A 25,653-nucleotide genomic window follows, 5' to 3' on the forward strand; every position below is an offset into this window, starting at 1 on the left:
TGGTAGAAATGAAATGATGTGCGAGCCAACTCCCATAGACTACGAATCCCATTGTCCTTTGCGCGGCTTGCAGGAAGAACGTTAGCTCGCAGGGGCTCACACTGATCCAAGTTAGGAGCTCTCAGCTGCTAGCCTTGGCCCATCATGTAAGGGCTGCTGAGCTTTCTTTGCAGAGCTATTGCAGAAATTCCCCGTTTCCAGGCAGATTTGCACGGTGTGCAATTCGAATTTCACTCTTTGCACGGAAGCAAGCGGACCACACGCCTAAATACTCCAAGTGCATGCGAATCCGGGCTTGTGTTTTGCACCTTTGTTGCAAAGCAAGCCCGTTGAAGCTCCAGCGCGAGGGAGATGGAGGGAGGGAGTGAGAGAGAAGGCAAAGTCTTTTGTGCTTCCCCTCCCCCCCACAACAGCAAAGGGGAAATGTCTATGCCAAGGGGAGGTAAGTGTATTAACGCGATCTGTGCAATCTCTCTGAAATGCAGTCGGGGCTGCATTCTTTGCAAAGTGCATTACTGCAGAATAGACTCGCCCAATGCATTTCAAAGTTTGATGGTTTGAAAGGGTCAGTTACATTTCCTGTGTAAAGATCTGCCGTTTTGCAGAGTTCCTGGTAAGACGATGCTGCCCGGAGTTGCACATATAAGATAGACGTTATTTGCATTCTTGTTCAACCCAGATTGAGAAAGCTATTTCACCGTCTTTGCGCGTTCAGGAACTACCAAGCAGTGAAATTCGATTGTGCAATGCCAACATGGTCCTCTTTGCAGACACGAGAATACTTTAAAGCAAAATTTAGCCGTGCAGTTCTGTCTCAATTGTGCAAAATTGTGATATGCATTCGTGAAGTTTAGTGTATTTTGCAAACAAGGTGCATGTTTTTTTTTTTATAAACTTTGCTCGTCTATCGTGACTACGTCGTTGCCGGAGAAACATGACATGACCCCACGTCCAGTTGCACACTAGTAAGCTACCAAGAAAACGCCGCTGGAAAATTACGCCGAAGTTCTGACATTTTTATTAGTTGCAGTTGCAGTTTCAGTGTCACTGCACGTAGTGGAAAATTATTAAGATGCCATGTCAAGTAAGCTTTGTTCATGGTGTAATACGTGGGTATAAGTTGCAAAAATAAAGAGCTAAATATAGGGTTGTTGCGAACGTCTGGTCACAAACAGTTCAAGGAACGGGGTAATCGGCAGTGGAAAACGAGCCTCTTAACATAGACCTTGGAAAGCCAAATCGTTGCCAACCAGCACCAATCATGTCCTTTTTACCAAAAGCACGCGATCGACTGCAGCAGGAACACGGTGTATGACATAGCTACGTAGCTTGGTATATTAATTGAGGAGCGATTTTTACACTTGTCTTAGTTAAGCTGTCTGTCTGTGTGGTATATTTAATTCTTGCACAACTTGCAGTATTCCCAAGTGTTTGTTTCGCACCCCAGGCCTAATTGACGTAACATTGCTTATGAATCTTAACCACGCTCTGTCCGCCCTCTGTGGTAGCTAGCTATTTGATACTGCTACAGGACATGCCAGTCCACACGGTAACCATGTCACTTGACAAGTCCATATGATATGAAGGACTGCCTCAGTGGAGGAAGTTTGTTGTTATTATGGGTGGACAGTCACGAGAACATTTAGCTCAGCGATGGCCCTGGCTTGTTTTGTTCGTGCCCGAGAGGAGACTGGCTGTTGCGTAACACACAGGTGACACACCTGTATTGTGGAACTCAAAGTTTGCGTGAGGCCCCCTCTCGCGGACAACGTGGAGGAACCCAGGTGAAACATTGATAGGGCGTGAGCACGGCTGGACCACCCCTTCAATGATTGCTGTGTTTACACGTTACTGTGTTGGGGACTTCCATCAAACCTGGAGACGGCGATAGCAGAAGTGCAAAAACATGTCAGTTGTGGTCAGATTGTAGCCTAGCACAAGGGACCCCTGAATACCTTAGACTTGAAGTTAAAACTCTAAAAGTGCAGAGTCATGTAGCATCTAGCGGTGCAACTAGTCCTCCCAATCAAAGGGATCTTGAACAGGACGCTAGCCAAGGTATCTGAAAATAGTTACAGCATGCCCAGAATCTGAGATTGGCCAGAACTAGATGTAATAGTATGTTTCTGTTGTTAACAGGTCTAATGTTAATGAATAGGTGTCCGTTATGATTACTGTTTTCTCCGTGCACATGTTATTCTGCCTGTGTGTAATTGCTACTGTTAGCCATTTTGTAGTTCTTGCTTTTATTGTGTACAGTCAGCAGGCCCGTTTGTGTCGACTGGCTTCTGCCTTACTGTGGCCCACTTGCCTTGTGGCGTGGCCCCCTGACCTCTCGCTCTTTGACGCGCCCGGTTTGCATGCAAATGGCCCCTCCCGATCCCAGATTCCTAAATCCGCAGCTCTGGGGGCCCAATTGTTGTCGGGCGTCCAGCCCCTATAGTATTTTCTGCTGCAATAACAGTAGAATTGTTTGACGCATTGTCCCAGTAATGATCCTCTCTCTCTCTCTCTCTCTCTCTTTCTTTCTCTCTCTCTCGCTCTCTCTCTCTCTCTCTCTTTCTCTCTTTATCTCGCTTTACAGGAAGCTTTAAAGCCTTTACTTTACTTCTACTTCTACTCATCTTCTTGCGTGTAAGTGTGTGCTCAAGTAATGGCAAGATAAAGCAAGCAATGCCAAGCCCAGGGCCAGCATGCAAATCCTGCTGTGCTGCGTGCAGTGGCTGATGGAACACTATCCCTCCAGTCAGTCAGTCTGTCTGTCAGGTAGGCAGGTGGTGTGCAGCGAGCGAGGGCACTTCAGGGGGTTAATATACTGCATGTGGACAGAGGAGGAGGGCTGCGTGAGTCTTTTAAGAGGGCCCTGGCGGTATGTAAGCCCTGAGAGAGAGCGGAAAGGCTGTGGATGGGCGAGGCGAAAACGAGAAGAGCATAAATCCACTTGCGGCGGTCGACTTTCGCGATGACTTAGGATCTCCGATTCCCAAAGCCACCTGTACACGTCGGTGGGCTGTGGGTTGCTATCAGTATGCAGGAAGGCAGCCTGGCATGGGGAAGGAGGAGGGGGTAGGCAGGGCTACGGGCGGCACTCCCAGTGGTGCCGGGAGCAGACGGACAGCTCCTGGTGCCGACCGACTTGACTCCCCCTGCAGCCAGAAGAGCAGGTAGAAGAGTTGCCTTTGGATGTTGCCATCCGCTACCTCTCTCCTCTCCTCTCCTCTCCCCTCTCTCTCTCTCTCTCCCTCTCCTGTTTCATTTTCCTGGCCCTCCCTCTCACACGGTGCCCTACTTAGACTCATTTCGATGGTCCCCCTCTGCATGCATAATAACACACAACCAACGGATGCTGTTCCAAGTAAGTAGTGTGTCAGCGAGTCCAGGGCTCAATCCAGGGACGCCGGCTCTGGTTCAGGGGGTCCGCCGGCGAATGCAATAAATAGCTTGTTGTTGCCGCCATCATCCCCGCCTGACTGTGTGAGAGACACGTTTGATACTTAAAGTGGCGCGCAAAATGCGATACCCCCCACCCTTCCCCTTGATGCACGCTCGTTCCAAACGACACGGGCACACAGGAAGTCGGCACTCTTCAATGACGAGTGCTTCCCGTCCAAAAAAACCCTCACCACAAAAAAAAAAGAAAAAGGAAATTCTGTCCACCGACAGACGGCCTTGACACTGCGAGCGTAACAGGGGGAAAGCTCAGCACGGCCCGGCATGTCTCGAATAAGCAATGTTCACAGGTCAGTCGCTGTGCACTGGATCAGAGGCTCCGTGTTCTTTCCTGCCATGCCTTCCTGGTGTGGTCATGTTTGGCAATGAGGCCAGTTTATAGCCAGTTGTAAAGCGGAGAAAATAGCTACTGTGAATCCCGAACACAATGTGAGCAGCTAATGGGGGGTTGTAATGCAGGGGGCGACCATCTTGAAACGTCTACTATAAAGCACCTGCTGCTTTTTTTTTTTTTCTCTCTCTCTCTCTCTCTCTCTCAGATCGTTGTGTCTTAAACTGGAATTGTTTTCTTTTTTCTTTTTCTTCTTGCCGTGTACAACATATGTCACATAGTCCACTTAGCACCCAAGCAGGGAGCCCAGGAGGTGCAGTGAACACAGAGATTGGGTGGCAACAGGTTGACATCTAATCTTCAGCGATATTTTCCTCCTGTAACCCTACAACACAAACACAAACACATGCACACACAAACACACACACACACACACACACACACACACACATACACTCTCTCTCCCCCCAGACAGACACACCAGTAACCCACATGCCACCCACTGCCCTGAGAAGGAATTCCTGCCAAGCCAAACAGACAACAGGCTTTTCTGGGACATCCTGTGACTGTACCTCCAGAGCCTCAGTACACATTCACACTTTGTACTGTCCCATATCAGGTTCACACAACTTTGAATGTTTTTTTTTTTTTGTTTTGGTTTGTTTTGCATTGGCTGGGCGATGATGGTAACGATACCCAACTGGCAAACTTTGGGGTTTCTGGGAGGTGTGGGCGAGAGAGCGCTTTGGTGTAAGAAGGACAGCGCTCTGCCATGACCCCGTAGCCATGACCCGATGGGTTGACTCCGATGACATGACCCGATGGGGTTTTGGGCTTGGGTGGGTGGGGGTGGGGGTGGGGGTGCTCCTCTGGTCACGAGTGTCATCTAAGTCGCCCAGCCACCACAGGAAGAGCGGTGCGGGAGGCTGGTGACCACATCGTTCCCAAAGGAGAGAAGAACCCCCCCAACAGCTGTAGCCCAAAGGATCTGCCATCTTTGGAAGTGTAGAATATCTCTCAGACTGCCAGAGCAGTCAGAAGAGACCTGACAGCCGCAGGGCTTGATGGGCTATTTTCATCTCTTGCTTGCATGCTGTCGCTCTCTTTCTTTCTTTCTCTCTCTCCCTCTCTCTCTCTCTCTCTCTCTCTCTCGCTTGCCTAGCCTGCCCTCTTTCCCTTTCTCTCCCTCTGCCGCTTGCTCACTCTGGCATTCTTTCCTTGTGTGCTGCTGCATCTTTTTCCATCTCTCCGTGTCACTGTATTTTTCCCCCTTTCTCTCTCCCTCTCTAGCTCTGCACCCCCACCGCCTTATATCATTTGTCCTTTGACACCCCCCACTCTCCCATTTGTTGTTTGCCCCCCCCCACCAGCCCCCCCCCCCCCCCCCCTCTCTGATTCATCCTTCCTCTCTGAAATTCCATTGAGGAACTCTTGGGATTGTTGGGATTCCAGCCGCCAGGACATGGGTGGGATAGGGAAGGACAGGAACGGGCACTCTGCTCACTCGGGAGTCGCTGGGAACCGGCTGGCTGGCCCAGGTCACCACTGCATCTCAGATTAACGGGTCCGTTATCTCCCAGAATTGCCGGGGGTCTTCCGGACCACCTCCCATGAACTGGGCACACACTGATTCATTTCCTGTGAGATTCTTCTCTCTGTTTTTCCCAAGAGAAGGCAGTGTGCCCCAAGAAATGACACACTCGCATTTCCTTCTCTTTATATTGTCTCATTTCTTTCCCTTCCCTTGTGATGGTTTGCATACAAATAAATGGGGCCGTAAATTGATAAACCTTGTCAGCATTGTTATGTGGTCTACGGTACGTAGCTGAAGAATGCTAGTTTTGAAAAAGTGATGTGGCGTGCAGTGCATTGGTGCTTAACTCTGCAAGGAAACATACAAACAAGCAAAAAAAGCCAAAACATATCCCTTGTCATTGCTGCAAGGTCGTATGGAATCGTTAAATGTAACTCCACCTGTGTGTACGATGGAAGGAACAGGACTTCAGCACTACAGCTGTTAAAATATTTGATGCTGGAGTCTTGGAATTATTCCCAAAACCATGCACTATTGGCTGAGTTCAAACAATGCAGCATGTTGGCCTTTTTTCCTGCCATGCACTTTCAGTTATATAATCCATTGATTGTGTGTTGTGCTGTCTCTCTCTCTTCCCCTCTTCCCCTCTCCCTCGTTCACACACTGTTGTCTGGGACAGTGAGCAGGGGGCGTTGTGTTTTGGTCATTTACTGCCATAGGAACAAAAGTTGCTATAGGTCAGCGGCAACTTTGAAGAGAGAGAGAGAGAGTGTGTGTGTGTGTTTTTTGATTTGCTGAGGTATTGTGGAGTGCACAAGTGAGATTATATATTTTTAGGGCTGATTGGTGCCTCTGTTATGTTGCTGAGTGATTTCAGAAGACTCAGTGCTGTATATAGGTGTGTGTGTGTGTCTTTGTGTGTCTTTGTGTGAGTATTTGAGTCACTTGGTTTCCCACGAACTGTGCACTCGTACCTCCCATATAATTTACAGTTTCCCCTGCAGTGTGCGTCAGTGTTTGGATCTGAACTCTAAACTTGTGTATAGGTACGTGTGAGTGTGTCTGGTGTTTCTGCGAGTACAAACCAGTGACTAGCGAGAGTGTGTCTGAATTATGCCACTGGGAAGTCATCAGTGCGTGTGTGTGGGTGGGTGGGGGGGGGGTTCTGTTAGTGGATGTGTATTGTGTTTTGCGATAGATGAAGGTTTCAGTCATTTGTGTGGGGGTGGGGAGGGGTGTTTCTGTAACTGTGCTACTGGAAAGGTATAGGTGATTTGTGTGAGTGTGTACATGTGTGCATGCTCGCGTGTAGTATCTTAGCTCACACCACACTGCCGCCACTGGTGCATGCCTGGGCTTGCCTGCGCAGTCAGGGCCGCCTGCAGGCACAGCAGAATTCCAGCCTGCTCAGGAGTGGCTGCATCGACCGGCCAACAACTGCCCGAAGGAGATCATGTGCACGTCACCTGACCTGCTAGTACCCTTAAACACTAGGATCACATACACATACACTCGCACTCTTTAGATTAACACACGCACGCACACAAACAGATGCAACGGAGAGCATGTATCGTCACACAAATGGATACACACACCCTCGCGCTCTCTCTCTCTTTCTCTCTCTCTTCCTCTCTCTCTCTCCTTCTGTCTGTCTCTCACTCACACACACACACACACACACACACACACACACACACACACTGGTATTCACATACTGTGACTGCCTGGATGCATACGTCTTCACCAAACGGGGTTTAGCCAGCCACATGCCAGTTTCATCCAGCTGCATGCTGTCCCCCTCCCAGTGCAGTCATTTGCATAGAGCTGACTGGCTACTAGTACACACACACACACACACACACACAGCCCCTGTTGGCCATCTGTATGCATCTCCAGGGAGCCAAACTAGTTTCAGCATTTCAGTGTGAAGCAGAGTTACTCCTTTTGGTGGTTAGACCCTGCATACAAACATGTACTCTAATTTTAGAGTAATTCTCTTTGCTGATACTTAAAACCCCTCCCTGCGTGTAGAAGAAGTAACATTGTACCGTAGTGTACTTTGCCATACTTCAAAGCCATGTTTCACCACCTCCCTGCGTGTAGAAGAAGTAACATTGTACCGTAGTGTACTTTGCCATACTTCAAAGCCATGTTTCACCACCTCCCTGCGTGTAGAAGAAGTAACATTGTACCGTAGTGTACTTTGCCATACTTCAAAGCCATGTTTCACCACCTCCCTGCGTGTAGAAGAAGTAACATTGTACCGTAGTGTACTTTGCCATACTTCAAAGCCATGTTTCACCACCTGTCACCTGTTTATCTTTGCAGGTCACAAGTTGGAGTGGAGATGTTGCACTCGAGTGCTTTATTGGAATGCTACCCGTCACGCAAAGCCACTCGTTCACATTGTGAACTAATGAAGCGACATTCGCATCACACAGCCAAGGCTCCTAGTCGGTGAAAATGTTCCAGTATTGTGCATGTCTGAGGGAACTATGGTCATCAAACGAATTTAGGATCCCCAGTTCATGGGATTGGCCTCTGTTCACAGATTTTGACAGCGCACAGAATAGGGGTGTGCCTGCTGCGATAAGTGACCATCTGCACCGGGCCCTTTTCAGAGGCTCTTCAGTGTGCGTGTCGGGTTTCCGGTGACCATTGTAGTCCGTGTCAGTGTTCGTGCGAGGGTCTCGCAACAAAAAAAGCCAGGAGAAGTTTGACACCCGAGCATAGCATAGCATAACATAGCATAGCATAGCATAGCATAGCCTGGCCTAGCCTTCTATGGAACTCTCTCATGTTTGTGTATGGAGTATGGACGGTGTGAAATTTCCACTCATTCACACAAGACGGTTCTTTTTTTGGCAGAACCTTTTCAGAAGTGAATGTGCCCTGGAGTCTCTGAGGAATTGATTACGGTGCATCTTGCATAGACACGGGTTTGGGTGGGTGTTGGTGCAGAGTGCTTGCTAAATCGGTGTTGGTGGGGAGGGGGAGGATGCTAACTGAAAATAGTCTCTGTTGCTTCAGATGAGTCAGCTTTGGAGTAAATCTCCAAACCACAGGGCATGACCACACGTGCACACAACAGCCCCACACACACACACACACACACACACACACACACACACACACGCACACACACACGCACGCAAAAACACACACACTTCATCTACCTGTCACTCATCCCCTCTACTCCACCCTATTCCTCGCTCTATCTCTGCCACACACATTCCTCCTCTTGCTCTTTTTTTCTCTTTTACCTTCCCGTCTCTCTCTCGGTCTCACACACACACACGTTTGTACATTTGTTGTCATTTCTTCCTCCTGCAATTCTCTGTCAGGCTCTCTGTCAGGCTCTCTTAAGTACCCTCTGAGGCGTGAAGCTAGGTGGTTTCAGCCAGGTGCATCACTGGCTCGCCGCCTTGTCATTTTTTTTTTCCCCCTGTCCCTCTCCGCCTAAGCTTTTTCCTCATTCCCGCGTCGTGCCTCGTGTTCACACCACCTGTCGCTCACGCAGCAACCCCCCGCCCCCGCCCCTCCTTTTGTTGCCATGGCAACAGAGGCAGAGCAAGATGCTCGTCGTCGGGGCGTGGCTAGGTGTGCCCAGGGTGTCGGAAGGCGCAGAGCCCGAGTCAGACGGGGGCAGAGCACGCACCCCTGAGGTGCCCACTTGTCCCTCTCGCCCCGATCCCCGCCGGTAGGAGCTGGAGCCCGAACAGCTCTCCAGTCGTAAGTGACGCAGCCAAGGGCAAAAGAAATTCTTCCGTCCCTTCTGAGGCACACCCAGTTCTGTAGAACTTTCTGAAGTTGTGTTGAAATTAATTTGAATTTGGTTGGTGTTTGGTTGGCAGTGGTGTTATTGTTCAAAAGCTTCTTTTCCTTGGAAGTCTGGAGAACCTTGTTGTTGACTTGTGTAGTCTTGTGTTGTCTCTTGCTGCTCACTGGGTTTTAACTCCCCTTGATCTTTTGTATCTTTTCTTTTTTTATCATTTCCAGGTAAGAAGTCAAAGCCGGCGCTCAGGCTCCCTAAGGAGGTGTTTGAGCAGGCTCCCCCAGCAGCAGCCGCGTAAGAGCACTTTTACTAGCTATCTATCTATGCGTCTGTCTGTCCGTCCGTCTGTCTGTCTATCTATCTATCTATCTATCTATCTATCTATCTATCTATCTATCTATCTATGCATATATCTGTCTATTTAGCTATGCGTCTGTCTGTCTGTCTATCTATGCATCTGTCTGTCTGTCTGTCTATCTATCTATTTATCACTTTATCTATCGCTTTATCTGTCTGTCTGTCTATCACTCTATTATCTGGTATTGTTTTGTATATTTAAAAAAAATCTTTCTCTTGTGCTCTTTGACTTTTTCCTTGCGTTTTCTGTTCTCCCTAAATGAATTCAACAGCGGCGCACCTCTACCACTACTGAATTAGGAGCGCCACTGCTAAACATTTCACACAGTTTATTCTTCACGACAATCATGCTCTCATGCCATGGTTTGTAAAATCTATGGATAAGACATGATATCTAGATGGAGAAATTACGGTAGTTCTTGGAGTCAAGGCTGTTTTCTGTTCCATTTTCTGTTCTCCCTAAATGAATTCAACAGCGGTGCACCATCACTACTGAATTAGAAGCACCACTGCTGAAATTTCACACAGTTTATTATTCATGATGAACTGTGATGTTACATTCGTTAGCAAGATGAAGATATGATGGCTTAATGCTACAGACCTACGGGGCAAATAACTAACACTAGCCAGAAGTGTAGTCAGTGAGTACTGTATAACACCAGTGGTGTAGTGGGAATTTTTTAACGCTGAGATATTAAGGTTGAGTCTAACGCTTTTCAACGTCGGAATCTGATGCTAAAACACAATGCTAAATGCTTGTATATGAATGATTTATCCAGTACACCCATGTCGAAGACACGATTAACATTTTCTCAGTTAGAGTAGGGTACCAGTTTAAAGGCTAGCCTAAAAAGTCAATCCCGTACCTAGCGTTAGCATCTCATCTGATCTGTCATCGGTCAAGGTGTTTAGCATGAAATGTTGGCGAGTTTATTTATCACCTGTTGCAGTTGAATGTCACATCTCAACATGAAAGCAAACCCAAACCAGCAGACTGTCTTAAAGTGTTAGTGCACCATTAAACAGTGTAGGTCTATGTCATTGTACAGTACTTTTCTTTTCAACTGAATATGGGTGCATTATTTGAAATAACGCTTGTCTGTACGTATTCATCTATTTACTATATCTAATAAGTAAAGAAGACAAAATATAGGTTAATGTATTAATATAATTTATAAATATAATATGCATTGATGATAATACTACTACTATTAAAGTAAAGGATAGTCTGTTAAAGAAAAGCACTGAGTCCAGCATCCCAGGCTCAGGAGGCTCATGCGCACAAACGGCCCCTCTGCTGAAATAAATCACTGTCTCCTTTCGTTTTCACCCTGCTTGCTCTATTTCCTCTTAATGCTGTCTTGCTTCTCTCTCCCATCTCGCTCTCTCTCTCTCTCTCTCCCATCTCGCTCTCTCTCTCTCTCGCTCTCTCTCTCTCTCTCTCCCATCTCGCTCTCTCTCTCTCTCTCTTTCTCGCTCTTTTTATCCCCATTTTCTTCTCCTTCCATTTGCGTCTCCTTCCATTTGCCTCTTCATCTTTTCTCTCCCTATCTGTTCATCTAGCTAGCTAATCTGTCCCTCTATCACACCTTTTCCTCTCTGTTGTAACCACAGCAACACATGCCCTCCTGGTTTTGCAGAGAGATGCCACAGAAGCACCATATAAACTGCTAGACTAGGCCTGTGATTCTCTACAGAGACGCCTCGATGGAATGATGTGTTATCGCTGGAGAAGCTCTTATGATTATGTTAATAGTTCATCTCACCTCGAGTCCCCATCAGGAAATAAATCATTAATAGAGATTATCTGAGGCCTGTCTTTGTTTTTTTTTTTTTTCATTAATCTGTGTAATTATGAGGGTAATTAATTGTGGTCGCTTACCTAAGGAGTGCTGCTGTTGCCTTTTCAGACCTCCCAGAGATTTGGACTCCAAAGCCTGCGTGAGAGTCGGAGACAAGGTAGGTTGTTGTTTTTTTCTCCTTTTCCCTTTTCAGAGGGTGTTGTGGTATCTTTATACTATGGGTTGTAAAAATCATGCTCTCATGCTATGGTTTGTTAAATCTATAGATAAGATATGGTTTCTAGATGGGGAAATTACAATAGTTCTTGGATGCAAGGCTATTTTAGCGTATTTTAATGCTCCTGAACTGTTCTATCTATATATTTAATGACTTATTAGGTGTAAGATAGTTTTCTCCCTCTCGTTTTCCTTATCTGCAAGCCTGGTCGCGGTCAGTGTGCCCTCTGGGTCATAAAGAATGCATGAGTTGACATTATGGCCAGGACTGCATACTGCAGATTATAGACAGACAGGAATGTGCCATTTACTGCCTCTTAGGCTGTAAACATATTTAGTTTCAACTCATCAAATCTCTGGAATTTTCCATTTGTAATGGAGCCAATAACATTTTCTCTTTTTTTTTTTTTTTTTTTTTTTTTTAGTTATTGTTTGCTGTCAAATTGACCCTCCTGAGTTTAAAGTAACTTGATTGTGATTTGACATTGTTGACCAAGTGGTGATGGCAGTAGGAAGAGTGGACAGAGACTCATGGTTCAGAGGTCTAGGGCTATGAACTGCGGATTGCAAAGGGTGAAATGGTGGTACTTGTATTTATCCAGATAGAAAATATGATTCCTTTAAGAAAAATCCAAATTAATTAAATTATAATCAAAACACAAGCACGACATCTTTCATTGTTTGATTAGATCAGATAAGATTTAGATAAGTACACGTTCATCATCTTTCTCGTCTTCGGATCTTTTTCTTCTAGCTACTGTACAGTGGTTAAGTGGTATGGTGGCAGCCAGTCCATTTGCTGAAAGACCTTGTCATGTTCAGTTTCTCTCCTCCTTCTCATCCTCCTCTCAGCCTGTCTCAGTGCATCATTCTCTCTCTCTCTCTCTCTCTCTCTCTCTCTCTCTCTTCCTCCTCCTCCTCCTCCAGTGAGCTGAAGCTGATCTGTGCAGCTGCACTGCTGAGTCAGTGAGCACTGTCTAACGCCTGGGTTATATCTCTCTCTCTCTCTCTCTCTCTCTCTCTGCCCCCACTCTCTCGCTACCCCCCACTCACTCCTTCTGTTCTTGTCACTTACTCACTGTCTCACGGTCTCTCTTTCTCGCTCTCTTTCCCCTGATCTTATCTCGCTCACACCTTCCTCTCGTCACCCTTTCCGATGTTCTCACTTTCTCTCTCTCACGTTCTCTCACGTTCTCTCTCTCTCTCTCTCTCTCTCTCTCTGTCCCCTCTGTCATTCTGCAGAACTTCGAGGTGAAGGCGGATGACCTGGAGCAGATTGGCGAGCTGGGCCGCGGGGCGTACGGCGTGGTGGACCAGATGAGGCACGTGCCCAGTGGCACCATCATGGCAGTGAAGGTGAGGTGCCCACAACACCCCGGTCCCTGGTGATGGAGCCAGAACCGGGAAATGCATTAAAAACCAGCATCGAGTGTAGTCTCTCTAAGGGCCTCACCCACTCTCTGCACGGTGCGGTCCAACAGGGCCAGTAATGTCGGAGCGATAGGGGATGGGCTTTGACACGGCGTGGCCACTTTCCCTTCATTGCATTAACGCAGTGTGTGTGTGTGTGTGTGTGGTCACTAGTCTCCGGTGCAACTGAAATGAACCAGTGTCTTGATATAAAGGCACAGTTTGGCTAACTGTGGTAGAGGCTAACAGTTGGAAAAACAGCTCAAATTGCCTGTGCGAGGGTTTTGGTTTTGTATCCATTGAATGCCTTATGATTCATGGAAGAAAAGAAAAGGCAAAAAGAAAAACAGGAAAAAACACTCGGTCTTCAGAGGCTTTTGTGCTGACACTCTTTCTTTGTCTCTCTCTCTCTATCCGTCTGTCGCTCTCCCTCCTCCCTTCTTTCCGCCTCTGTCTCCAACCGCTCAGAGGATCCGGGCGACTGTCAACACGCAGGAGCAGAAGCGTCTGCTGATGGACCTGGACATCTCAATGAGGACGGTGGACTGTTACTACACGGTCACCTTCTACGGGGCTCTCTTCCGAGAGGTGCTGACCTCCTCTCACACTCTGTCACACACACACACACACACACACACACACACACACACACACACACTCACACTCACACACACACACACCGTAGATCAACACAATATACAGATGACATACAACAAACCAATGCTGCACTGTTCCCCTGTCACCCTCTTGCTCATTCACACACACACACATACACACACATACACACACATACACACACACATACACACACACACACACACACACACACACACACAGGGCAAATGTTTGGCAGGTTAAGATATTACCCTGCCTGTGACTTGCATACACGTGCGTCCAAAACAAACGTCCAAAATCACGCATAACCTGTGCATGATTGCATGTTGTCGCCCAATCTGTGGTCTCATCAGCAGTTTGGCTCATGAAATGAAACAAAAAGACAAATATAAATTACAAATAAGACAAAGTATATAAACACAAAAACTCTCTGTAGTTCTAATTTGCAATACTTGCACAGGATTTCGCATAGACTAGAGTTACTGCCATATCACAGTGAACTAATTTTCGGTCTTCTGTGGAACAAGTCGTGTTAAAGGCGCTGCTGTTCAGAGGCTCTGGCACGCCTAATGTAGGTGAGCGGCATGAGGCCTGTAGTTTCGACAAGGAAACGCGCGATCAGAAAGCTGTGTGATTTTCGGAAGCTTCTGCTTCTCCTGTATTCCACAGGATATCCCATCGCCGCCGCAGAGGGGAGAAAACACACTTCCTGTTTGTCAAAGTCTCTCTGTGTCTGTGTGTGTGTGTGTGTGTGTGTGTGTGTGTGTGTGTGTGTGTGTGTGTGTGTGTGTGTGTGTGTGTGTGTGTGTGTGTGTGTGTGTGTGTGAGAGAGAGTGTGTGTGATGTGGCTTAACTTTCTGCAATTTTCTTTCCCCCATGTCTGGCCCCTCTGCCTCTCCGAAACCCCGCCACCACACACTCCCGCCCTGCGTCTGTATGGTTGCCAGGGAGACGTGTGGATCTGCATGGAATTGATGGACACGTCCTTGGACAAGTTCTACAAGCGGGTCATCGAGAAGCACATGACCATACCGGAGGACATCTTGGGCAAAATGGCAGTGTCTGTAAGTGGAAGTGCTCCCTCAGCGACCTGCATGCATAGTCAGAGGAAACCACACACTCTCCAAGCCAATCAAGTACTTTCACTTCAACATACACTCAAGTGTTTGTGTGTGAAACGAAGAGAACGGGGGATTTTATTTAATTGATGTGTGCGTGTGCGTGTGCGTGTGCGTGTGCGTGTGTGTGTGGCAGGCAGGCAGGCAGGCAGGCAGGCAGGCAGGCAGGCAAGCAAGCAGGCAGGCAGGCAAAGACAGCTACCTGTATTTGAGTTGAGAGTGTGAGTTGGAGTGCGAGTGTATTATGTCTGAGGGAACTTGAAGCCCAGCCTGGCGCTCTTGATTCGCACATTTTCACACACTCTGCAAAATGGTGGAAAGACATACTGTTCCTCTTCCAAGCAAGCAGATGCATTTAGGTTGTCAGGCGCGCACCCCTTCCAGCGAGTGTCACACTCATGTTTGGAGGTGGCAGGATGAGAGCTGGTGAGAAAGAGACCAGGTTGCACCTAGAGAGACAAGTCTGTGTGTGTGTGTGTCTGTGTGTGTGTCTGTGTGTGTGTCTGTGTGTGTGTGTGTGTGTGTGTGTGTGTGTGTGTGTGTGTGTGTGTGTGTGTGTGTGTGTGTGTGTGTTTGCATCAGAGGTAGTGATACTTTGTTGATCAGAGACTTGCTCAGTCAGTAAGACCCAGTGTAGTTTTTAGACATAAATATGCACCTTGACGGATTTTCTAATAATAGTTGCCTATGAATTCTTTTTTCATTCCCTCTGTCTCTCTCTCTTATAAGTACCTGAGTAACACGTGTGTTGTTTTGATCCCCTCTGTAGATTGTGAAAGCCTTGGAGCATCTCCACAGCAATCTGTCTGTCATCCACAGAGGTAAGACCCTTTTTCTCCCTTTTCTTTGCATCTCTACTCTCCCCCTCCTCTCTATCTATCTTTCTATCTATCAATCAATCTTTCTCCCTCTCTGCTGTTTCCTTTTGTAACATCAAGGTTCTTGTTAAGACTCAAACCCATTCTCTGCGTGTCATTCTCCATTACCTAATTCAGCAGTGCGCTTCTTTATTTTCTGAACGAGCAACTGTCTTTGCCTTTTTGTCTTTTAAAAAATATTTACTGATATTTTTTTTCCCTTCTGCTCCTCTCATTTGTTCCCTTCCGTCACTTCTCCTTTGTCTCCATGTTTCCTTTTGTCACTGCCTGACTCACTCTGTCCTACTTTCTTCTCTTTCTTCTCTTCCTCCTCCTCCTCCTCCTCCTCTGTCACCTCCTCCAGACGTGAAGCCCTCCAATGTGCTCATCAACACCCAGGGCCAGGTGAAGATGTGTGACTTTGGCATCAGCGGCTACCTGGTGGACTCGGTGGCCAAGACTATGGACGCCGGCTGTAAGCCCTACATGGCGGTAAGACCCAGTGGACTCTAACCCCCTTATCCAGGGGTCGACACCTGTATGTCATTCGTGTCTACCTGCATTCATACTTTCAGTAGGGACACAGACTGATCAAATGTACACCTTAAGCTGAAAGTGGCGCTGGGTAAAAAAAAAAACATTTGCTAAATGAAGAAAGGAAAATGATCTGATTTTAGTCAGATTAACACTCTGCTGGGTCTAATTAATCTATCTATTAATTAATAATGCATACTAATATAATTAATGCCAATAATAATAAATGTAAATGGGTGACAGTGACGGTGAACTGGGAGAAGATCACTGTCACTCACTGTCACTGCCAGTGGCCTCAAACACTAAGTGCATTTATGCCTCCAGTGTACCCCAAGTCCCTTGAGTATCAAATAGATAAATAGAAGTATAGGATGCGTTGTGTGTGAATGATGGCCGCGTTATCTGTCGATCGGCGCCCATGTTATCAGAAAAGATCATGCACTCTGCCTCCCTGAGCTGCACGGCTCGAGCTGTGCTGCAGCCGCCAGCCGACAAGCGTTTCAGCGGGGAGCATATTCTTTCATGCATGAGGTTAAGTTGTTCTCAGCGGAACAAATCACAGTGAAATGCACAAATACAGACAGGCTGCCTGTAGCAGCGCCGCAGCAGACACGTCCGTGTTGTGAATAAACACACGCAAACCGAGCCGCAGCGGGTCCACAACGCAGCAGTCGTGCGCACGCAACCGAGCCGCAGCGGAACCACAACGCAGCAGTCGTGCGCACGCAACCGAGCCGCAGCGGGTCCACAACGCAGCAGTCGTGCGCACGCAACCGAGCCGCAGCGGGTCCACAACGCAGCAGTCGTGCGCACGCAACGCCGGCAGTGTGCAGGAGGCGTTCTGGAGGTCGCTGCATGATTCAATTCAAATGTAAAACCAGGAACTGGAGTTTAATCTGGATTGGACTCTGCATAGAGTCCCACTGTGATCCCGGTTAATGTCATTCTTACGCCGGCTGAAACCTATTACTGAATGGGGCTTCCAGTCTGAATGGTGGTGGCATGACAAATATGCTCTTGCTCTCTATTTGCCTGAGACCGGGTACATACCCGATTTTATGGGCCGCACACTGTGAGCCATTCACACACACACACACACACACACTTGAATGTTGAGCTCTAGGCTTTACCCAGATCTAGTGTGGTGCACACAAGAAAGCACATTCATTCAAGTCCAGGCCGAGGTATGGGTGTCATGCACAAAACACACACAATGTATTTACACAATGTGTGTTTATGTGGAAAATGTGAAGTAGCAGAGGAGATAAATATGAGGTGTGTGTGTGTGCATGACGGTGCAAGCCTCCTTGCAGTAGGGGTTGCATGGGTACATCATTTTAAGGGGGGTTGAGTCTGTTATCAATTAAAGGACTATGCAACAATGATGGATTTGGTCTTTGCACAGAGCCAGGCATAACATTGAAATGAAATTATATGGATACAACTCTTGGTCCTACCTTACACAATGGTGAACTATGGATGATATGATATTTTCACATTAGGTACCGACATTCGGCAGTAGCCCAAGATTAAATATATTCAGTCAACAAAGTCGGTTTTTTTTTTTCAGTTAGTGTTCTTATTGTGTTTACGTACGACTGCAACTGCTTTGTAGTACATTTGGTGGAACCTGGTCATCAATAGCAAGCCCAACTGATTATAAATTGAAATGAGTCATATTTGCTTGAAGCCTATCTATTTTTAACAACATTAATTTGTTTTGCCGTGCTGGTGTAGTAGCCCAGTCTGTTATATGGCCGCTTCGATGTCGGAGCCATCCTTGAGAAATCCGTCCATAACTCACAATTGCTGCAAGTTTATTCTATCACAACAGTCTGTTTTTATCAAAGCACTTCCAAACAGTTGATTTCTGCTGTCATCATCCTTCCTCTTGTTTACCAAGGGCTCTAAATAAAAATGTTTGCTTAAGTGTAACACTTGAAATCCTCCGAAGGGGTTATTACGTGGTGTATGCAATCATTTCTCGGAGACAGACAAGTTTGGAACTGAAACGCTTAACTTCTCCGGCGCCATCCAAAACACTCTTAACAATCATCAGCTCTTCTCCTCTGCTCTCGACTCCCTCCAGAACCTGCTTCACCCCTGCCTCCAAAACAAAGCAGTATGGGAAATGTAGTCAATACTTACAATGACCAATATTTAGAAATGGACCCATTTTTATTTCTGACTATAGCTTTACATGATTAATGAGGACTTCATGTTGATGTGGAATTGATGTACGTGCTTGATTACTCGAGTGCAACCCCTAGCCTGTGTGTGTGTGTGTGTGTGTGTGTGTGTGTGTGTGTGTGTGTGTGTGTGTGTGTGTGTGTGTGTGTGTGTGTGTGTGTGTGTGTGTGTGTGTGTGTGTGTGTGTGGAAAAAGCCATGTGTGAGACTCATATGAATCCCATCTTCTGTCCTGTCTCCACAGCCTGAGCGAATCAACCCGGAGACCAATCAAAAAGGTTACAACGTCAAGTCTGACATCTGGAGTTTAGGAATCACCATGGTGGGTCAATAATCTTGTGTGTGTGTGTGTGTGTGTGTGTGTGTGAGACATTGAGAGAGAAAGACAGACAGATTTTCATCTTGTCTCTGAAATCCAGACTATTTCCACCCTTTGCAGTGTGTTTTCTTTCTCCCCCTTCCCCATTGTAACTGCAGCCAAGCTGCAAGTATGACTTTCAAATGACTCTTTGTGTGGTGGCACATTCAGTGCTTGCGGTTACGTGTGCTTGCTAACTCTTCCCACGTTACATAAGTGTTAAGTGCTGCGTTTTCTCTCTGTGTGTGTGTGTGTCCCTCTATGCTGAGATAAGAGAGAGAATATTGCTCTGTTCACACTGAATTCCGCTCACACCAAAATGACCCCCAGCTAGATGTTACATCATCTCTAGCAGCAGCCTTGCTCTACATATTGTTTTGCCAATTATCCATATTTGTTGTCGTTGAAACAGCTCTGGCATTTAGATGAACTGAAATCTAACCATGTTACATATTTTTTTTGTTTTGTTTTGGGGTTTATTTTGCATTATAAAAACTCCAAGGCTGGTTACATTCTTTATTATCTTGGATTGTTTTGGAGGGATATATACATTCAAACCGAAGATATGATTTGAACTTGTTCAAGTATAACAGTGGGCACTTTGTTAAACATGTGAACTCCTATTTTCTATTAATTTTCTATTGCATTATATGCTGTCTAAGGAGAATTTCTCAAAGTTCCTTTTATGGCTGTAATGCTGAACTCTAGTGGTGAAACTCAGAATTGGGCCACTCAAGGGTTTTTCCGGTAACCTACAGACGTCTGATGTTTACTTTGTACCAAAGTGTTTTTCTTGTGTGTTGGCCATTAACCGTTTTTGATATTTACCGTAAAGATAAATACATATAGCATGTAAAGTATGTAATACTGTGTGTGTGTCGTGTGTGTGTGTGTGTGTCTCAGATTGAGCTGGCGATCCTGCGGTTCCCTTATGACTCCTGGGGCACGCCCTTCCAGCAGCTGAAGCAGGTGGTGGAGGAACCATCCCCCCAGCTGCCCCCAGACAAGTTCTCCCCTGAGTTTGTGGACTTCAGCTCCCTGTGGTGGGTTCTCTCTCTGTCTCATATCACTTCACCTCCTTCTCTCTGTCTCACTCACTCACTCACTCACTCACTCACACACACACACACACACACACACACACTCACTCACTCACACTCTCTCTCCTCTCTCTCTCTCTCACACACACACACACACACACACACACACACACACACACACACACACAAATCTCAAATAAACCCACACTATAATGCCATAGTCAGCCACAATCAGAAGGTAAAGTAATGATATTCCATAGAACTGAACTAAAGCTCCAACTACAGATTGTATAGGGGTGTCCTTTGCACGGTGGCTCAGTTGCTTGCTCTGCTTGCACTGACGCCTCACAGCAAGAAGGTCATGGGTTCGATTCCCGCATGGGGCGCTGTTGGCTCTGGGGGGCAGGTCCTCCCCAGGGTGCACAGTGCTCAGGTGGGCTATCTCCCGGGCCTTTCTGTGTGGAGTTTGCATGTTCTCCCCGTGTTCACAAGGGGTTTCCTCCACTAAGGACCCCAACAGAAAAAACATGCAAAATAACAGAACACATGTCCATCCCTGACCAAAGATGGACAGTTCACTTCACTTGGTCCCCGGGCGCTACAAGCTGCCCACTGCTCCTTGAGGAAGGACGATCCAGGATGGGAAAAAGCAGAAATTAAATTCACTGCGACCTCAGGCCTACCTGCGTGTGTGTGTGTGTGTGTGTCCTGTGTCGCCTCCATATATGCACGTGTGTGTTCCAGTGTGTCGTGTGTGCCATTAAAAACCTGACAAAGGTCTTAATTGTTATTATTATTTTCTCCTTGCCCACTGCATCAAATATTCATGTCATTCAAAGGAGCTGAAACATCCTTCAGTAGCGTACTGCTCCTGAATAGTCACTCTGAGGCTGAGAAGCTGTATAATACTTGCAGTGCCGACAGTAGTTGTCCCTCGTTTCACGTAATTACACTTTCATTTTTCACTCTGGCAACTTGATTGAAGCTGTCTTTCTAACTGCTAAAACAGTGAGAACAATAGATAGATGGAATTAAGTCCTTTTGAGGGGAGTTTCAGGAGAAAACCCTCTCAAAGTTTTACTGACTTGGCACTGCTCATTTTCACAATCTCTTGTTCATTGCTCTCGCAAACCAGTCAATCATTCAAAAGAAGCTTTCCAGCAGCAGGATAGTTCACTAATGGGTGCCCTCTGTACTCCCGTGTGTAATAGTCTCACGAGGAAGGACTTGTATAGTCTCATGAGAAAGGACTTGTATAGTCTCATGAGAAATGACTTGTGTAGTGAGGACTTGAATGAGGACTCCGGGCCGTTTTGAACCGGTTCAAATCTGATTACGTTAATTATTCCGTTTAGCAGATGTCTGTGACTTGCAGTGCAGACACAAAGTTTCATTCATGTGTTTGCTCGCTGGGAAATAAAACACCGGGAGACCCCGCTGATAAAAATGAGAGTTTGGTTCATTTCATGCTTCAGCGATTAGCTGATTGGCTGAATCATAGAGAGAGGAGTAAACGGTTATGAAGGAGTACAGAAAACCTATAGATCTTTAAAAAAAAAAAAAAGTCTTTTAAATAAGAGCTCTACATCATGTGAATCTACAGCAAACACTGTGATTGAGCTTGTGCACTGAGAGACGTGTCCACAACAGCAAAAACTAGGATGCTTTGGCGACACCCATGTGCATGTCGGTGTCCGCATTGCACAAAGCCGTGTCCGCAGAAGCATACTCGAGCCCTGACGCACTCTTCAGGAACTCTCCAGCGCTCAATTCAACCCCCGACAGTCAGCCACTTCCCGCTCCGCAATCACCCATTAATTGCGTAATTGGCAGTCATGTGACCAAACATGACGGCCACTGTGTGAGCACTTACTGCTGTCCATCACAAGTTTGCAGCTCCAGGTGTGTCTCCCAGGGGCAGCGAGAGCGCAGTGAGTGTGGGCTTTGAGGAAAGGCTGCTGTGTCTCCCAGTGGCAGTGAGTGTGGGCTTTGAGGAAAGGCTGCTGTGTCTCCCAGTGGCAGTGAGTGTGGGCTTTGAGGAAAGGCTGCTGTGTCTCCCAGTGGCAGTGAGTGTGGGCTTTGAGGAAAGGCTGCTGTGTCTCCCAGTGGCAGTGAGTGTGGGCTTTGAGGAAAGGCTGCTGTGTCTCCGGTTGGAAAGACCACTGCCGGCTGCTTCATCTCGGAGATGTTAAGTGTGCTGGTGGCATGTGGAGCTTCTCGCGTTGGTAAACGGTGCTGACTCGGGGTCTTAGTCACTGGAGCAAGTAGCGACCCACAGCACTGTGCCCCCCACACACACACACACACACGCACACACTCATACATACTAAGCTCCTCTCTGTAGGATTTTCCCAACTACGTTGGTTGACCTATTGTGTGGTGTCGGCGCTGTGTAAAAGTGCTGCCAGGATGTTTGTTCGTTATTCGTCTGCTCCGATGAGTCGTTTGATTTTTAATGGGGATGTCTGCGGGGTGTGTGTGCTTCTGTTGGAGTGCTGTGCCATCCGTCTTTCTGGACAATGTCACCATCACCAACTGTAACTGTAACTATAAAAAAAGAATGTACAGTATTACACACACACACACACACACACACACACACACACTGCTGGGAAGAAAGGACATGATTCTTGGTTTCTTGTAAGGAAGGGGAGATAGCAGCACACAATGCCTGAGGGGCTTTCAGCGTTTGACTTCACTTATCCTCCTATGAAATGTGTGTGTTTGTGTGTGTGTGTGTTTGTGTGTTAAGTGAGAGAGAGAAAGACTATGGGAAACTAGAGAGAATCCACTGTATCATTTTGAGATCCAGCATTGCATTATGTTTGTTTGTGTGTGTGTGTTTTTGTTGTTGTTTTTTTTTATTTTTTCAGAGAGCTTTCATGTTTGCTGTAACTATAAAAAAATAATGTACAGTATTACTCACACACTGCTGGGAAGAAAGGACATGATTCTTGCTCACGTAGGATCAAGGTCTCTGTTTTTTTTTTGTCCGTATCGCATTCTGCTCGTGAATTGTCGCCCTTCCTTTAACCTTCGACTCCAAGGGATGATTCGCTATCCTGTAATGTGGTCATTGGTGTCTGCTGCTAAGTGATGAGTTTCCTCTCTGTCTTTTGTTGCACAGCTTGAAGAAGAACTCCAAAGAGCGGCCAAACTACACAGAACTCATGGTAAGTGTGTGTGTGTGTGTGTGTGTGTGTGTGTGTGTGTGTGTGCTCAGTTACATTATGTTTAAGTAGGCATCTTACCACAGCTCACTGCATTGCACCTCTACACTTTGGCCACTAGATGGCAGACACAACCCAACAGTTGGCCCACTGAAGTCTAACAATGTGTACATACATCCGTGGTTGTTAACTTGATACCAGTGCGTGCAGCTATGCTAATGATGATGGTAAAGTGAATATAAGTTGTAAGGTAAAATTGATGAATCTTTATGGAAATTATTTCATGGCAGGTTATATACAATATAAGATATAAGCATTTTATATAGATAGATAGATGGATACTCTCGGGATTAATAAAGTATCTATCTATCTATCTATCTATCTATCTATCTATCTATCTATCTTTTATAAAATGCTTCATATCAGGGGTTAATGGCAACTTTGTACTCATGCAGGATCTGGTAGTATGACCTGATTGTATTTACAGTGTTTCTGGCTTGTGTTGCTCTCAGTGTGTGATTCTTGTGTTTTTTTAGCTCTCTATATCCTTATGTATTAATTCTCCATTCTTTGTGCCTTCGCAGGAACATCCCTTCCTCATCTCCCACGAATCCAAAGAGACCGACGTCGCCAGCTTTGTCAAGGTCATCCTCTGCGACTGAGACCTAACCCAATCCGGTCCGACCCGAACCCACCCTGACCCACCTCCCCTGCCCCCGCCCCCCCCCTCCAACCCCAGCCAATCGCACGACGCAGGCGGTACTATTTCCCACGCCCAAACCAACAAACCAATCAACACACAGAGAGAGAGAGAGAAGCAAGAAAGCACCAATAGCAAAGCTTGGCAACGTAGCCAGACGAAGGAGTGGAGGGACTTTGGAGTGGTCAGAGGAGATGGACGCCCACCCTAGCCAATGGAGACGGAGACGGAGATGGAGATGGAAGCCCACCCTAGCCAATGGAGATGGAGAGGGGGACCGGGTGGACTGGGGGGGTGGGGGTGGGAGTATGGGTCACTGAAACAACACATAGAAGTGAGAGGTGAGGAGGGGCTAGGCCATGTGTTGGAGAATGCATTTGTGTGTGTGTGTGTGTGTGTGTGTGCATGCATGCAGGTGTAAGTAAGTAAGTAAGTAAGTAAGTAAGTACAAGTGCATACATGAGTATTTGTCTGTGTGAAAGAGAAAGTGAGTGCCTAACTGTGTGTGTTCATGTAAGTGTGTGTAAGAAAGTGACAGTGTGTGTGTACGCGAGAGAGAGGTCATGTTTATGTGTGTGTGTGTGTGTGTGTGTGTGGCAGGGAAGGTGTCATAGTCCCACTAGCTTCATTTTATCTGAATTGTCCAACCCAGTCCAACCTCTTAAGCACACCTGATCTAGAAGAGAACTGTTTCAGCATCTGTTGATGTGCTGTTGGTCTGTTGATCCGTTAAGAGAGAGGTGTGTGTGTGTGTGTGTGTGTGTGTGTGTGTGTGTGTGTGTGTGTGTGAGAAAGAGAAAGAGAAAGAGAAAGAGAAAGAGAAAGAGAAAGAGAAAGAGAAAGAGAGAGAGAGAGAGTGAGAGTGTTTTGTCATGCTGTGTGTGTACTTGAGCAAGTATATTTCAAATGACTTGTGTGGCGTACACACTCGTCTTGGTCACCAGGCCATGTTCAGTTCAGTGGTAACAAGCAAAAAAATAAATAAACATAAAATATTGAGAAGAAATGCAGACGGATGTCTGAAAGTACCATAGATATATTTATATATGATCTAAATGTTTATGTATACTCCTACAAGTATTTCAGTGGTTTACTTAGGGAATGCATGAAGAGAATCTAGTGTTGGTTTCTTGTAAGGAAGGGGAGATAGCAGCACACAATGCCTGAGGGGCTTTCAGCGTTTGACTTCACGTATCCTCCTATGAAGTGTGTGTGTGTGTGTGTGTGTGTGTGTGTGTGTGTGTGTGTGTGTGTGTGTGTGTGTGTGTGTGTGTGTGTGTGTGTTTGTGTGTGTTTGTGTGTTAAGTGAGAGAGAGAAAGACTATGGGAAACTAGAGAGAATCCACTGTATAATTTTGAGATCCAGCATTGCATTATGTTTGTTTGTGTGTGTGTGTGTGTGTTTTTTTGTTTTTGTTGTTGTTTTTTTTAATTTTTTCAGAGAGCTTTCATGTTTGCCTTTGGAATTCTAGCGGGGATGGGAGGGGGGAGGGGGGGGGGGAAGGGACCTAGACCTGCTGCTTTTATCCGTTCTCTGTTCTGAGCCATGCAAGAGACTCCTCGCTCTACGGTCAACTATAGTGCAAACTGGAAATCACCTTCAGAATTATTATTCTTAGAAATATTATGATGATTATTACTATTATTATATTATACTTTAACATATTTTTTCTCTCTGAGGTGTTCTGCAGTTTCTGTATTTATTGTAACTGCTGTTTTCCCTTTTTTGAAAACTTGACATTTTTCTTATTTTTAAACTGTATGAATGGAGGTGTGTGTGTGTGTGTGTGTGTGTGTGTGTATATGTGCTGTGTGGGTAAGTGTGTATTGTTTGCATGTGTGTGTGTGTGCCCTGTATCTGTTCTGACACACACACTGGTGACACTTCTCTGAAAGCCTCACTGTGACTCTCACTAGCCTGATTTGTGCCTCTTTATAGAACATTAAAAAAAAACTACAAAACCCAAAACGCCTCTTGTGTCTTCATGCCTTCATAAGCCTCACATGAGGCTTTCACTAGGACTTTGTTAGTATGACATGTAAGAGTTCTGTTTGGCTATTGCTCCTAACTAAATCATGTAACGGGTCAATTGTAACATTCAGACTCATTAGCTATTAGCCCACCCAGGACTTACCTCACCTGGTTTTGCCCCGCGATGCAGTGCACCTGCAAATGGTTGTTCCCTAAATAAGGGGA

At 46.3% G+C, this 25,653-nt stretch overlaps 1 protein-coding gene across 1 annotated transcript; it reads left to right on the top strand.

The window, feature by feature from the left end:
- The first annotated feature begins 85 nt into the window (after positions 1 to 85).
- map2k6 (mitogen-activated protein kinase kinase 6) lies at positions 86 to 24,216 on the top strand. The gene is made up of 13 exons (XM_031560912.2): positions 86 to 442; positions 9,315 to 9,384; positions 11,358 to 11,406; positions 12,708 to 12,821; positions 13,344 to 13,463; positions 14,438 to 14,554; positions 15,378 to 15,429; positions 15,830 to 15,957; positions 18,433 to 18,510; positions 19,450 to 19,589; positions 22,714 to 22,759; positions 23,341 to 23,857; positions 24,197 to 24,216. The coding sequence occupies exons 1-12, from the start codon at positions 352 to 354 to the stop codon at positions 23,416 to 23,418; spliced, it is 1,083 nt and encodes a 360-aa protein (XP_031416772.1). The 5' UTR covers positions 86 to 351; the 3' UTR covers positions 23,419 to 23,857; positions 24,197 to 24,216.
- Positions 24,217 to 25,653: the final 1,437 nt, after the last annotated feature.

This window comes from Clupea harengus, chromosome 23 (genome assembly GCF_900700415.2).
Source record: "Clupea harengus chromosome 23, Ch_v2.0.2, whole genome shotgun sequence".
Lineage (NCBI taxonomy): Eukaryota > Metazoa > Chordata > Actinopteri > Clupeiformes > Clupeidae > Clupea > Clupea harengus.

Coding starts and splice junctions, on each gene's coding strand:
- map2k6 (XM_031560912.2), top strand. CDS start 352: ATGGAGGGAGGGAGTGAGAGAGAAGGCAAAGTCTTTTGTGCTTCCCCT. Junction 9,385..11,357: donor GCTCCCCCAGCAGCAGCCGC/GTAAGAGCACTT, acceptor TTGCCTTTTCAG/ACCTCCCAGAGATTTGGACT. Junction 15,430..15,829: donor TCTGTCTGTCATCCACAGAG/GTAAGACCCTTT, acceptor CACCTCCTCCAG/ACGTGAAGCCCTCCAATGTG.